The sequence below is a fragment of the Oncorhynchus mykiss genome, chromosome 8, assembly GCF_057628025.1.
Source record: "Oncorhynchus mykiss isolate SJ-2025 chromosome 8, ASM5762802v1, whole genome shotgun sequence".
Classification (NCBI taxonomy): Eukaryota; Metazoa; Chordata; class Actinopteri; order Salmoniformes; family Salmonidae; genus Oncorhynchus; species Oncorhynchus mykiss.
In genome coordinates this window covers 56902965-56918894 of record NC_143029.1, presented here as the reverse complement: position 1 = coordinate 56918894, position 15930 = coordinate 56902965, and the positions used below count along the sequence as shown (strand labels likewise).

The 15930-nt window shown below is 41.1% G+C and overlaps 1 protein-coding gene across 2 annotated transcripts; it reads left to right on the top strand.

Annotated features, from left to right (window-relative positions):
* Positions 1-797: 797 nt before the first annotated feature.
* Positions 798-8498, top strand: LOC110530157 (T-cell acute lymphocytic leukemia protein 1). Of its 2 annotated transcripts, none has more exons than XM_036985714.2 (4): positions 798-2049; positions 3614-4154; positions 4788-4906; positions 6047-8498. In XM_036985714.2, the coding sequence occupies exons 2-4, from the start codon at positions 3682-3684 to the stop codon at positions 6538-6540; spliced, it is 1086 nt and encodes a 361-aa protein (XP_036841609.1). In that variant the 5' UTR covers positions 798-2049; positions 3614-3681; the 3' UTR covers positions 6541-8498. The 2 variants fall into 2 exon arrangements, with proteins under 2 accessions (XP_036841609.1, XP_021468682.1); XM_021613007.3 differs by having other exon boundaries at positions 1789-2049; positions 4788-4876.
* Positions 8499-15930: the final 7432 nt, after the last annotated feature.

Here is a 15930-nt window from a genome sequence, read left to right as displayed (position 1 = left end):
ACCTTGTACTTATGTTTGCACTCTGTAGTTGCGCGCCTTTCTTTGCTGAAATCCAGACTTTTTCAATAAAAGTTGTAGGCTATTTGATTAACGTTTATTGAAAACGTATGGATTTCGGCAAATAAAGAAAGGCACGCAACTACAGAGGGCAAACACGTACAAGGCGGGCGTTTCCTAATTTACTTTTAAAAATGTTATTTAACCTGGGCGAATCGATGTAGCCTGGTCTCGGCTCCACGCCGTTGGTCAACTTCATCAGAAACTTAATTCACAATGGAGTGAAGTTTAGTCCGCTACCAAGGTGGTTAATTTCTTTCTCAAAAGTTATTCATCAACGCTATAGACCTACCGTATGTTATTCTTATTTTTTTGTGTGGTAGTGTCTCCTTCTGCAGTCAATCGATTGACTTTAACGAAAAAGGTTGGGAAATAGGCTGTGTTTGTTTTTCTCTTTTTGTATAGCCGACAGCTTGCCCAGTCTGCTTTTACTGGATGTAAGAGGATGCTTGTCGTGACCAGTCATCCACAGCACGTGATATTATGTCAAAGGTTGTGTGACACTCAACTTTCAAGGCGTGAAAACAGAGAGCTAGTGAATGAGGGGACATTGGTGGGGATTTTTTTTATCAATGGAAGTAAGTGGCTCTAATGTGTTCCGTTTAGCGTAGGACGTTTTCTCCACAGTCTGAAGCTTAGACGTGTCAGTAAATATGTCTATGGAGGCGAAAGAAACGCACACCTGTTTAGGCGAGGTGCTGGAGTAGAACACTTGAAAAAGAAAAAGACAGTCGCACACTCTGTCTCAACTTGTCTTTGTAGAATAGGCTACATATTAATGGCCAAGTACGTCTTATTATACATTATACTAAGTTTAAGAATAGGCCTAATCCTTGCCACCTCTGATGGTCCGACAAATATAGGTTAGGCTATAGGCACAGACTGTAAACCAAGGCCTATATTCCTAATCGTAGCCTACTAGGCTTATCGAACATGGGGTAATATATTCCAATAAAACGGAATTATGATAGGCTAGTTGCGCCCTTCATTTGAATGAACAAAAAAAGCGTGGAAAATACCTGACCATTTAGCCTATAGCCTATGCTGTATGTCCTCCAGTGATGGTGCGTCACTGCTGATTTCTCCCTCCGCTTATCCGATGAAAGCGAGCTGATATGGGTTTTATCTCTCTCAGCCATGTCACCCCCGGGGACTCCCGCTAAATTTGCCACGAATACCAGGCATGGCTACCCCATAGATAAGCTACATAAAAACAATGACAGTGAACAATTCCTTCCAGCATCAGAAGTCATTTGGTATTGGGTCCATTTGTGTATTCAACTTAGACAACAAAAAAATTACACATTGATCATCTCCAAAGTACTGATGTTGAAATTAATATAATAGAATATTAGAGAATAGGCCTCGATTCAACTGAAATGTATATTACTACAGCCTAATGATTATGATTAGTTTATAATTATGATTATTAGGCTATTATTATTATTATATCCTATGACTATTATTATCAGTGTCGGTCTACAAATTATAGGGTTGTATTGCCTAATTTTAATTGGAAATTAAGCCTTATGCACGACAAAGATAAACATATTGTACCTTATAGACTTGTTTGTTTATTTTCCAGGGGCGGAATAATATCAGGAAAATATAACCACATAGATTCACCTTTTGCCTATTCCTCGCATCGTTGTAGTTACTGGAGCTGCATCCATATGTCTTTATGCTTTGCCCTCCACAAGCCTATATAGCCTACGACAGCCAAATAATAATGAATCATTTCATAAATAATGGGTTTAGTGGCTTATCAGGAACGAAGAGTCCGCTGCCGTGCGCTTATCTCGCCTGGCCACATTGCGCTCGTGTTCCGCTCCCCATACTGAGCGGGCGCGCTGGACGCAGTGAGGAATAACTCAAACCTCACTTCCAGTTCCACACTGCACTTCACCGGCACTAAAAAAAACCTCAGACATGGATGACCCACTCACAAAATGGCTCCACTTTCACACTAGCATCAACAAGACGTCGGGAACGGTAAGCGCATAAAATTAATCGATATTTCCTTTTTCCATGCCTGGGGTTTGCACGGTAAATATTTTTGAATTACAATTAGGAGTGTGTTTGAAGTGTTTTTTCGTTATTGTTCGTTGGTTGGCCACTTTAGAATACATTAGGAACGCATTAGGCCCTATTATTTTTGGGGATTTATTTTTAAACAATTATAGGCGAATCATAAATAATTATGTGGCTATTGGTTCGAAACGGTTTTGTGTGATTGTTTTGGCCTATGTTAATGATTGTATGAATATTAATAATTATTGTTATTGTCTCATTGACAATGGTAAGCTATATTATTATCCTACAGTTCAAAAGGATTGGCTTGTGGTTTCTTCGTTGTTTTGGGTTATGGTAGGCTACACATGTCAGTACTACAGCATCGATAGAACCAAAAAGGGAACCAAAAATAAATCAAACATTCGAACAATAGCTCGGTGATGTCAACCTTTGTTCCAAATGTCTGATGCAATCTATAATCGAAGTGACTGCCTATTGGATCGTAGGCTATAGCTTTAACCATAGAAACGAAAATCCCTCAGAGAAAAGCCATTTTGATGAGGTTTGTTTCAACAATAAAGACAATTAAGAATGAGATTCACTTACTCTCTTGTTAATAATACATTATTTCACATGATCAAATTAAATAGGCCTAATAGGTCATTTCAAAAGGAAATATTTCAAGTTAATGCTCACAATCCAGACGGCTTTTCTCGCAAAATGTTTTTGTTATAGGATTTGAAGAAAAGGTCATTTTCGAAAACAGCAACACCAATTTTCATTTTAAATGTCATATTGAATGCTTGCTCCATATAGGCCTTGGTCACTGTTTTTCAAATGAGAATAACGGACGTTTAAAAACAGTAGTTTGAGGTGGAAAGTATTTCGCTGAACAACACCATTGGCGATCAAAGGCAGTCAATGATGTTTTTGACTGACCTCTCGTAACGTGCCCCGCGCTTTATTCATATCCATTGTGTTCGCTATTCAAACTACATTTATTACTTATTTTCTGAAAAATATTCAGTGTGGTGCACTCAAACATGGCCATAGGTAGGCTATTTGGAGAATTACAAGGCCTAGTCTATTTGGTTTCCTAATAGCGAACCATTCGATCAGCCTTATAGGATTTATCTAGGGTCTAATCCAACATGTTGGGGGAAAATAAAACAACCATAGCCTCCAAAACAACATGGCAACGAGTTGCGAATCACAGTATATTTGTAGCATTGATGAGGACATTTACCACCAGTTCTGAATTGAAAGCATGTTAACATTTGCTGCGCAGATGCCTGCATTTTAGGGGCTATTTTCTTGATAGTCTATACGAAATGTATATATGTGGTGCTTTATAGGATACATGTAGGCCTATGCCAACTGCCCTACACAGATGAATAACAGCCTTATAATGATGGAATCGTGGAGTGATGAAATTATCGGGAAATGCCTTTGTTGACTGCCTTGACCTGAATCAACAACAATAATGTTTCTATATCAGTCCTCTTTTATTGCATGCATTTACAAAGTGTTTTCTGCCCCACAGTGTGGTGTTTTCGACAGCTGATTTATAGAGAGACATTTCATAGGATATAACTCCAACGTGATGAAATTATGGAAAAAATGAAGCTGGATCTTTGTCCTGGAAGTCCCGGTGCCAAATTATGCATCCCGCTGAAGCAGGATTCCATCAGGGAGAATGGGTGCCAAGACCTGGAGGACTCGAAGGAGGGGAACTTCACTGGGGAAAGGGTTAAGACAGATGACGCGCCTCTGCGGAACACGCGCAACGGGACCATCATCCTAAACGGCGTTGCCAAGGAAACCGCTTACGACGCCCTTGACCTGAAAAGGGAAGTACCAGTGATCGAGCTCTTGAGGAGAGACGATATAAAGACGGGACAGCAGAGAACCGACAGTCAAACGGTACCGATCACGGAGCTTCGCAGACCACCCGTGCCGTTGCCGCTGCCGCACCGAGACGCGCTGATCGACGCTCGAATGGTTCAGCTGAGCCCAAACGCGTTCCCTCTCCCGGCGCGAGCAATGCTCTACAACTTGGCGCAACCTCTCGCTGCAATCAACAGGTAAAGTAAAATAAACTATAATATAGCTTTGAGAAATATTATCCTGATTGCCCCCCCCCCCTCCCCTAAATAATATAGCCTATAATTATAGCCTATAGACGTCTATACGTTATTCATCTTCGTTTATTTTTGTGGCAGAATAGGCCTAATCCTTTGTAAATCATTACTTACAGGTATAGCCTACATCAAAACATGTTTTTTTATAGCCTACCTATAAACCTAAATAACTGAGAAACAGAAAAGTGAATGTAGTAGCTTGTTATCTAGGCAATTGGCTCATTCACCTTCACAAAGGAATTTGTCAGAGCCTTCACCTCTAGGCTACCTGTGTTGATTAATTGCAGTCAGATTTATTTCTGTTTATTAGTCTGAATAGCGAAGATTTCAGGTTAGACTACTTGTACCTATAATACCCTTACACTTTATGTGTTTTGGTTGCAATTTTGGACACGGAGACCATCTGTATGTCATATATTATACAGGCTATATATAATAAGGCTATACATTTCATGAAAGATTTTGGTATTGCCTACACATCATATTGGTAAGCTGTTGTATATGTGCCTGTGTGTAAGTTGTTTGTGTGTATGGTAGTATGTGTACCTGTTTCTCATATCTATTCTCTGTCACTAGTCTTGGAGGGGAGTCGGAACAGTACGGCATGTACCCCAGCAACAGGGTAAAGCGCCGTCCTGCGCCTTACGAGGTTGAGCTCGACGAGGGTAGGCGCATTTTAGATCTTTCTAAGTATGGTAAGACGCACCTCTGCTGTGTCCTCCTCCTGCTCACAGTCTTCTTCTCAATCCTCTCCTCATCCCAATATCACCCCATTCCGTTTATCCAACGACTTGGCCGCAACATGGGCAGGTATTGAAGAAAATAGGCTACCGACCGACCATCAATCTATAGAGCACTCCTAAACAAATCTCCCAAACTAGTCAATGATGTTGAATATGATATCTATGGTTTTAGCTTATTAGAAACATCTGTAGGATACAGCGTCTCGTGTTCTCGATCAACCACTCACAGTCAAATAGCGTGGGGGAGGGTGGAGGGAGTTAGCTGCCACCTTGCCAAGGCTTTGCTGCATAGTAAGCTGGCATATTACGGGAGGCTGGGTGTGTTCCAAGAGAAAGAAATGGTATACTGTACACCAACGGGATATTGTATTTCTCAAATGCATCCCACAGTTTCCGACGCGAGCCGCAGGTGTTATTCATTGGCTATATGTACCATTATATTAAACACCACATTGGGAAATATATGATAATGGATAACATACATTTATGTTACCCGCTGCGTCTCCTAGCCCACTTCTGACATCAATGTAGCAAAGTCAAGATTAGAGTCCATCCCACGGCACTGTGCTCGCCAACCCAATAATGTAATCGGTGTGCCAAACTCAGGAACCTCTTCACATATGGCAGAGCAACAAATTGGTCAGCTCACTATGTTATATCTTGTGCTAGTGTTTAAAGAGTCCCACTTCTGGTTGCTTTACAATACATAACCAGCTCGTTAACCAAGGCACCGTAGAGCTGTCTTCAGAAATGGAAAATGCAGTCACTTGTCACCACCTTTACGCTGGCTTCTGTCATGCCGCTATTCTCATTTTGTATCTCACTCTACTACTTTACCACCATTAAAACATTCTCATCACTTTGTCGCTTTTCAATTTACTTTATGAAGAGGAAGGATTACATCTAAAGTGACCAAGTATATTCTGTAGAGCAGATAAGACAAACATCAAGGCAGAATTTGAGAGAATACGACATTTGGACTGACTGAGTCTTACTCTTCATTTGTGCAACCCCTTTCCCACATCCCCTATCTTTCCCATTACTCCTCTTTCCTCCCCTCCACTCCCCTCCCCTCTTCCTCTCCTCCGCCAGCTGGCCAACCAAAGATCGTAAGGCGGATCTTCACCAACAGCCGGGAGCGCTGGCGGCAGCAGAATGTCAACGGGGCGTTCTCCGAGCTCCGCAAGCTCATCCCCACCCACCCACCGGACAAGAAGCTGAGCAAGAACGAGATCCTGCGTCTGGCCATGAAGTACATCAGCTTCCTGTCCAACCTGCTGGACGACCAGGACGGAGGGGCCACCGTGGGCGTGGGTGACGGGACAGGGCTGCTGGTGGGGGGCCGTGAGGGTGGACCCCAGGGCCCTCGTCAGGACGGGGTGGGACTGGCCAGGGAGGACGACCTCCTCCTCCAGGGCACGTTGTCGCCCGGGTCCAGCTGTGGGAGTCTGCCAGACGGGGACGGCAGCCCCGAGAGCTTCACCGAGGACCAAGACTCACCTCCAGCCCAGAGAACTGTGCCCGTGCCGCGCGGTAGGGACCTACGACGCAATGCACGCCCACAAGATGGCGGCAGCCAGCGATGACGGCGATGATAATAGTGGTGGGGATGGTGGCGATGTGGTGTCGGTGATGACGATGGTGGATACGGAGTTGGTGGAGTTGATGGTGGACCGCAGGGAAACAAAGGGATTGACTTATGTCCCCAGAAGAGGGATGACTCAAATATGGATGAGTCTGAGAAGGGCCCTAGCATCTCTGAGCTCTATCTAAAGAACGGTGCTTCAGGTTCGGGGAGCATGCTGATGCCAGAATTTCACTTCATCAGGATTCTAATGTCCTTTTTTTGGTCCTTTTTTGGTCAGTTGGTTAACAAAATGAAAGACTTGTAAATTCTGCATGCTTCATGCTGTCTAGGACCTGGGTTGAGGAACACCTCATATTTCCTGCATTATGAATGTTCAAATAGAGTGTGCTTCTGTTACACTATCATGTTATCAGTATACATCATATGTCATCGTCATAAAAGTCATTGATGCCATGGTACCAGCAGGCGACGCATCAGTCCACACCAGGAAATGTCAATAGGAATGCCATCATGCTCTCTCACCTTGGGTTAAGAACAAGATCAATCTTTACCAGTTGTCAATGAGGGCCATTTGAGCTGTTCTGAAAGTTTACGACAACACGACAACAACACAACTGTTTCGCTGATAGCAATGGCTTGATGCCAAATCCTCACACAAAAAAATGCACACTTAATCACACATTGAAGACCATTATTATTTGCTTTAAAATGTGTTATCTTTAGCATGGATTTAGCACTCTGAACACATGATCAAACATGTACATATAACATTAGCCTAACTTCTAAAATATTTTGACAGTGGTTCATGTCAAGTGATGTGATTAGGCAGTTTGATATAGTGGCCTATATTTTAGACAGGGCTTTCAGTCAGGTGGCTTTTTGAGAAGGATTCTGCTCTGTGCTCCTGATGACATACTATTCATTCAACAGTGGGTGAACAACATGTCAACTAGTAAATGAATGTCAAACACATATAATGATATAACAAATGTGGTACCTTATTTATTTATTTCCGCCACACATGACTGATTAGTGTTGAGTAAAACGATGCAGAGTAACATGGCAACTGACCGTTAAGCACGCACATATTACACACACACACACACACACATACACACACACACACACACACACACACACACACACACACACACACACACACACACACACACACACACACATACACATACACATACACACACACACACACACACACACATACACATACACATACACACACACACACATACACACACACACACACACACACACACACACACACACACATACACATACACACACACACACACACACACATACACACACACACGCACACGCACACGCACACACACACATACATATCGAGTACAATCTGTGTGAACACTTGATTTCTGAGACATATTGCCTAAGCATGTAGAAGGACATATGTGCGGCCAGGTTGCTAGCAACTACAACAGCCACAGGTATACAAATTCAAAATGAATCCTGTCAAGAGGTACAAATAGTACTTCTGTAACTGAGATCCAGTGAAATCATACGCTCACTTCCAACCATTTTGTATATTATAAATATCTATTTTAATGTTTTTCTCACTGTATTGCAGTTGTGGTTTGGTATGGTACACTAAGTATATCGCCTCCTAAATACACCCCTCCTTCTCTCTGTTGGGATGATCAACAACACCAGCAGTTTTATGTCAGTAAACAGTGAGGTGTACATCACTGTAGTTTGGTTATTTCATTACGGCTTTTTCAACATACATTTAGTAGCCTATCTTGGTACCTTTGGTTACTATTTTATGAACTACAGTAAAGCGAAGGGACATTGTATGTTCTGTTTAGTAAAAAAATAACATGTTTGTTGTATGATAAATATATCTATGACTATATGCAATGTTAACTTGATGACTTTTATATAAAATGCTGAATAAAATGAACACAGGAAAAGGCAACAAAATACTGATTATGTATGTTATAAATCATGTGGATCACACAATTTTTTTCCAGCGTTCTTATGATTCAGTTTTCTTTATTTACTTATTATTATTATTTTAGGAAGCATCACCCATCACATAATTCAGACTATTGAACAACAATTGCAAGAATTAAAAAACAACTCATTCCTATATTTGTGGGCTAAATTAAGCACAAATGCAGTGAACCGCCCCCTTCAACACAGCCTGGACAATGTGCAGTAAATCCATATCACGGCATGTAAAACACTCCCACTGGAGTCTGGAATCCTCACTTCCTCTTAGCAAGTGACAACTTCCTGAAAAGGTCAGAGTGGCTCAGTGACCTTCAGGATATCCTGCCATTGTGAAAGTGGTTCACACTCTTTTAAGACCTTCCACACTCAGTCCATCTGGAACATTACCCAACAATCACATGAAACACGAAGAGTTGTTCATTCACGATGATGCGGCACAAAACTCAAGAAGTAAACCACGGAAGCCATTATGATGCATGAACGCTACATCGACCATTTAACTTAATGATCATCTTGCAGTACAAAATATGTTTCATGTTTTTGTATGAATTACTGGGATATCGGCTGCACTTGCAGATATAGCAAAAACCAAAGTGCAGTGTTTCTAGTAAAGCGGAGGCACCCAGGTGTTCTAGGACCCCTCCAGTATTCCACATCAGGCTATGACTGACTGGACTGCGACCTCGATAACTAACTCTGTGGCTCGACTGCCAAACATTTACCTGCAGCCCGGAGACTGCAGTCATACTGTCCATCCAAAAAGAGAAACAGGAAAACAGGGACAGAGAAGTGCATGAGAGAGAGTGACAGAAAAAGGCGGGGGGGGGACTGTGTTTGTGTGTGTGTGTGTGCGTGCGTGCGGGCGGGTGTCTATGTGTGTGTGTGTGTGTACATGCATGTCTGTGTGTGCACGTGCGCGTGTGAGCGGATTTATCAGCTCAGTGCAGATGGATGGCAGAGTGGCTCTTGCAGCCAAATGATTCTGTATGTTAATGAGTTGTTATCTGCTGCGCTGCAGGAACAATACACTGACTCTCACACAGTGGGGAACCAGCCTGCTGGGTACAGATTACACTGCCTACACCGCCATGGCAGTTATTTATATTTTCACACACAGTATATACCAACACACACACACATACACACATAAATGGTTTATGTCTTTTGACCTGGACAAATAGGACGGTGGAAAGCTGCTTTTCTCGTTCTCTACCCACAGGTGGCGACGTCACTCCTTTTTATGGTTTCTATTAAACGTGTATGACTCAAGACCATCACCAGAAGGGCTGACTTGTAATTTACTCATCGTGCAAGTTATGGTACACTCACGACAGAAATGATTTCCTTCATTTGTATTTTGATCAAACGTGGTCTTCTTGTGCATGGACATTCTATGGTTATAATATCCTATGTACAGAGATAGGGTGAACAGCACAGGCAGTGCTGGTGCACAAATATCAATCAAATGTATTTATAAAGCCCTTTTTACATCAGCCAATGTCACAAAGTGCTGTGCAGAAACACAGCCTAAAACCCCAAACAGCAAGCAATGCAGGTGTAGAAGCACAGAAACAATTGGGTCTCAACCTGAAACAATTGGGTCTCAACCTGGCATGAGATGATTGATAAGATGTGATGGCTAGTATAACTGGTTTGTTAGACTTGTCACAAAGTCCCATCTACCTTTTCTTGCACCATTTTTGTTTTTATGCTGGGGTTGTATTCTTTTATTTTTTTAAATTCAGTTTAGGCGCTTCTCATTCACAGAGCAATACTGGCAAGAGAAGAAACCTTGAGAAGAACAGATAATTGTAGATGAAGACAACCACTTGAAGACATCATTTACAACAAATAAAAATGGTCAGGAAAGCGAGATTGTAGTTTGTTTTACACCCGTTTGGATACATGTGTGCCGTCATTCTGCATGCAACGTATATCAATAACACGATGAGCAAAGTCTACCTGCCTCAAATTATTACCTCAGTGGAAAAAAATAGGCTATGTATCATGTGAAAGTCTTTGTCGCAACAAGCAGAGTGAAGTTTTTTTATTTTAAACGGTCCAAGTTACCATTTATTTGGCATCTTATCGGTTTCTATTTTCACAAACGCAGAACATTTTTAAAAAATACATGGAGGATCACATTAATTATTTTAATTGCCCAGGTCAGTAGGTGCAACAAAACAGGAGACAAAAATGTTTCAAACAATAACACTGTTTTCTTTTTAATATATCATTGTGTGAAATTCATAGTCACTTCTATATTTGTGTTGAGTGCTGACAGTGCTGAACGTCCAATGCAACATGGAAACCCCCTGAACGAAGAATTTAAAAATAATTTTAGGAATAGCCTTAAACCTACTACAAAAAAAATATGCAGGGAAAATAATGGATCGTCAAGTCTTCATTGATTGCAATTGATAGAAGTCACTGTTTTCTATTTTGTTTGCTGGTTATGATATGGGTCCTCTTTCCCTCTGATTAGCACGTCTGTTTAACGGGAATGTTTACATAGTTCCTGAAGGTTTTAAAATAGAAAGTATTTGACACAGATTGTAAACAATGACCGGATTTTTTTTCATCTAATCCTGCAGTGACAGTCGTTTTCCAGTCAGTCACCCACTTCGCGGTTTAGGTGTTAATCCCAGCAAACATTGTTACTAAGTGTCAAATTTATTTTAAATAAAATAATATGGTATTATATTTGTCACAAGCACCGAATACAAATGGTGTAGACTACACCGTGAAATGCTTGCTTATGAGCCCTTACCAATGATGCAGAGTAAAACAAATAATAATAATAATAATGTGTGACATAAAAGGAATAAAATGCACAACAATTCAATTGTATTCAGGGATGACCAGATTCATGTGCATGGTTACAAGGTGTTTGAGATAGATATGTACATAAATGCATGATAAAGTGACTAGGAACCACAATAGATAATAATAGTAAGAATAAATAACAGAGTAGCCACAGCATATGATGAGTTAAACGTGTGTGTGTGCTATGTGTGTGTGTGTACGTAGTGTAAGTACAGTCTGTGAATGTGTGTGGGTTTTGTGTGAGCGTGTCAGTGTAGTGTGTGTGTGAGTGTGTATATACAGTTGAAGTTGGAAGTTTACATACACCTAAGCCAAATACATTTAAACTCAGTTTTTCACAATTCCTGACATTTAATCCTAGTAAAAATTCCCTGTCTAGGTCAGTTAGGATCACCACTTTATTTTAAGAATGTGAAATGTCAGAATAATAGTAGAGTGATTTATTTTGGATTTTATTTCTTTCATCACATTCCCAGTGGGTCAGAAGTTTACATACACTCAATTAGTATTTGGTAGCATTGCCTACACGTTTCGTGTAGCCTTCCACAAGCGTCCCACAATAAGTTGGGTGAATTTTGGCCCATTCCTCCTGACGGAGCTGGTGTAACTGAGTCAGGTTTGTAGGCCTTCTTGCTCGCAAACACTTTTTCAGATCTGCCCAGGGCTATGTGATGGCCGCTCCAATACCTTGACTTTGTTGTCCTTAAGCCATTTTGCCACAACTTTGGAAGTATGCTTGGGCTCATTGTCCATTTGGAAGACCCATTTGTGACCAAGCTTTAACTGATGTCTTGAGATGTTGCTTCAATATATCCACATCATTTTCCTCCTCATGATGCCATCTATTTTGTGAAGTGCACCAGTCCCTCCTGCAGCAAAGCACCCCCAAAACATGATGCTGCCACCCCCGTGCTTCACAGTTGGAATAGTGTTCTTCGGCTTGCAAGCCTCCCCCTTTTTCCTCCAAACATAATGATGGTCATTATGAAACGGTTCTATTTTTGTTTCATCAGACCAGAGGACATTTCTCCAAAAAGTACGATCTTTGTCCCCATGGCCAGTTGCAAACCGTAGTCTGGCATTTTTATGGAGGTTTTGGAGCAGTGGCTTCTTCCTTGCTGAGCGGCCTTTCAGGTTATGTTGATACAGGACTCGTTTTACTGTGGCTATAGATACTTTTGTACCTGTTTCATCCAGCATCTTCACAAGGTCCTTTGCTGTTGTTCTGAGATTGATTTGCACTTTTCGCACCAAAATCCGTTCATCTCGAGGAGCGGTATGACAGCTGCGTGGTCCCATGGTGTTCACACTTGCGTGCTATTGTTTGTACAGATGAACGTGGTACCTTCAGGCGTTTGGAAATTGTTCTCAAGGATGAACCAGACTTGGTCTTGGATGATTTCTTTTAATTTTCCCATGATGTCAAGCAAAGAGGCACTGAGTTTGAAGGTAGGCCTTGAAATACATCCCAGGTACACCTCCAATTGCCTCAAATGATGTCAATTAGCCTATCAGAAGCTTCTAAAGCCATGACATAATTTTCTGGAATTTTCCAAGCTGTTTAAAGGCACAGTCAACTTAGTGTATGTAAACTTCTGACCCCAGGAATTGTGATACAGTGAATTATAAGTGAAATAATCTTTCTGTAAACAATTGTTGGAAAAATGTATTGTGTCATGCACAAAGTAGATGTCCTAACCAACATGCCAAAACTATAGTTTGTTAACAAGACATTTGTGGAGTGGTTGAAAAACGAGTTTAAATGACTCCAATCTAAGTGTCTGTAAACTTCCGACTTCAACTGTACACTTTCATATTTTTTGTTGTTGTTGGTCAGGGGCCGTAACATGATTATAAAAATAGAAAAAACATTGAATGCAAACCGACCGCATGAAGCCTAAACAGACAAAACATTTGACTAAACCTTGATTACATTTGGGAACATTGTCCTGTGTAGGGTGCCGTCTTTCAGATGGGATGTTAAAACGGGTGTCTTGACTCTCTGTGGTCAATCAAAAGCCCCATGGTGCTTATTGTAAGACTTGTGGTGTTAACCCCGGTGTCATGGCTAAATTCCCAACCTGTAAACTAATCAAAATAAAGAAAGTCACACACTCCATGTATAATCTCCCAGCAATTTAATTAATATTTACCAACGTTTCGGCATCACTCTGCCTTCCTCAGGGTAATGTCATGAATACTTGAACCAGGTTATGTAGACACACAGTGCAATTAGTGCAACCGATGCCAGTAGTGAGGGGTGTGTAATAATGATTAGGTTAATTCAAATTAATTAGTGAAACTGTTAAAAAAGAGTATATGGCATATTAAATATATTATGCTATTGTGATCATATAAAAACATAATGGAATATGTCAACATACACTGTTTCATTCAATTTCACAATCATTTCATATTTAATTATTGTTACATGTAGTCTTTTGGTTCAACCTCAATATATAATGAACATCAACAGGGGGAACATATTAGGTGTACGCTAATAAGCTGTAAAAAAATAAATAAATTCAATTTATAAGACTTGTTCATAAAGGAAAATGGTGTTCATAAGAAGGGCCTGAGATTAAAGTCAATATTCAGAGCACTAAGGGGTCAATGTTTTTAGATAGGATATGCAGTAAGCCTCCCTTTGTAGTAGTGGGATCTCGACGTTACCTCCTCTCCTTGGTAGAGCAACATGCTCAATGCCTGTGGATTTGAGGGAGGAGATGGGATGGTTGGCTTCAACAAAGTGAGCTGCTACTGGATAGTCAATGTTCTTACACCGGATTCAGCTATGAGTTGTTTTAATTGTCTTTTCGTTTTGTCCTACGTAGGCTCTTCCACATGAACAGGTGATGAGATAGATTACTCCCTTGGTCTTGCATGAGATGATGCCCCTAACAGGGATCTTTCGACCTGTATGTGGGTGTCTGAAGAAAGATGTTTTTATAGTGATATTGCACTGTGCGCATGAGCCACATTTGTAGTAGAGTAGGCTCAGGGGGCAGGTCAGATCTCACCAAACTGTCTCCAATATTGCGACCAAGCTTATAGACCACCAGTGAGGGTTCCTGGAAAAGGTGTGCGATTTTCTTTGTCTGATTGCAGAACATGCCCGTGCTTTTTCAGGATTGCTTTCATTTTCTCCGAAACCTTCGTGTATTTAGTGCAAAAAATGGTTGCGTTGTTTTTCTTCTTTGGTTGAGTTTTTAGTAATTCCGCTCTTGGTTTTTGAGGTGTTTGCATCATTGCAGCATCAAGAGTTTGTCTTTGTAGCCTCTCATTTAGAATTTATCTGTCATTTTTTTAGCATCGTTGTCAAAATCTGTCTGGTGGCCACAGATTCGTTTAACCCTGCATAACTGGCTATATGGTAGACCGTTCTTGAGGGGGAAGGGGATGCATACTATCTGCACATAGCAAGGTATTGTGATCTGTGGGCTTTGTCTATAAGTCTGTGTGTAATGCATCATTCTCTTTGATAATCCATAAATCCAGGTAGTTTATTTATCTCTCGTCGGTCTGCATGGTAAATTTGAGGTATTCAGAGCTCTCGTTTAGTAGAGTTTGGAATGAATTTAGTTCCTGCTGACTTCCTTCCCAGAGCACAAAGACATCATCTATGTATCTCTTCCACATAAGTATTTTAGACTGTAAGGGGTGTGTCTCTGATTTAAAAAGGAATTCTTCTTCAAATTGTCCCACATTCAGGTTTGCATAGTTGAGGGGGGGGGGGGGGGGGGAGAGCAAGGGTAGAGTCTCTCTGCTGAAGGAAGTGTTGTAGTGGCTGCAAGCCTCCAGTGTGTGGGATGTTAGTGTACATGTTAGTGTACAAGCTCTCCACATCAAAAGTGGCCAGCAGGGTGCCCTCTGGGATCCTTCCTAAGCCCTCTATCAATGAGATCATGTGACTAGTGTCTTTGACATAAGATGGGAGATTCTCAACCATCCGTTTAATGTGGTAATCCACAAATGTACAAATATTGGATGTCACAGAGTCGATGGCTGCTACAATGGGTCTTCCTGGAGAAGGAGACACTTGTTTGTGTAATTTAGGGCCGGTATAGAAAGTTGGTATCTTGGGAAATTTCACACATAGAAATTCAACTTCTGTTTTAGTGATTTGTCCTGATTCCACACAGCATTCCACTGTGGATGAGATATTTTGCTGGAATACCAGGGCTGGGTCACAATTCAGTTTGCAATAGAAGTCACCTTTAGATAGTTGTCGGCGACATTCATTCAAATAGTCACATTTGTTTTGTACACAAATTCCTCCTGCATTGTCACATTTTTTTATGATAATCGAAGGATCTGACTTTAAGTCCTTAAGAGCCATTCTCTCGTCTCTACTCAGATTATAGTAGGATTTGTGTTTCTGTTTGTCTTTCAGTAGGTAACCTACATAATTTTCAACAATCCTACAGAAGGTTTCTATGGATGCATTATGTTTGGGGGGAGGTACAAATGAACTTTTTGCTCTAAACGTGGTTCTCTCAGAGTTCTCAGGTACCTCAATTGGGTTAATGGCTCCATCTCCTCCTTGACTCACGGTAGGACAGGTAAATTGGCT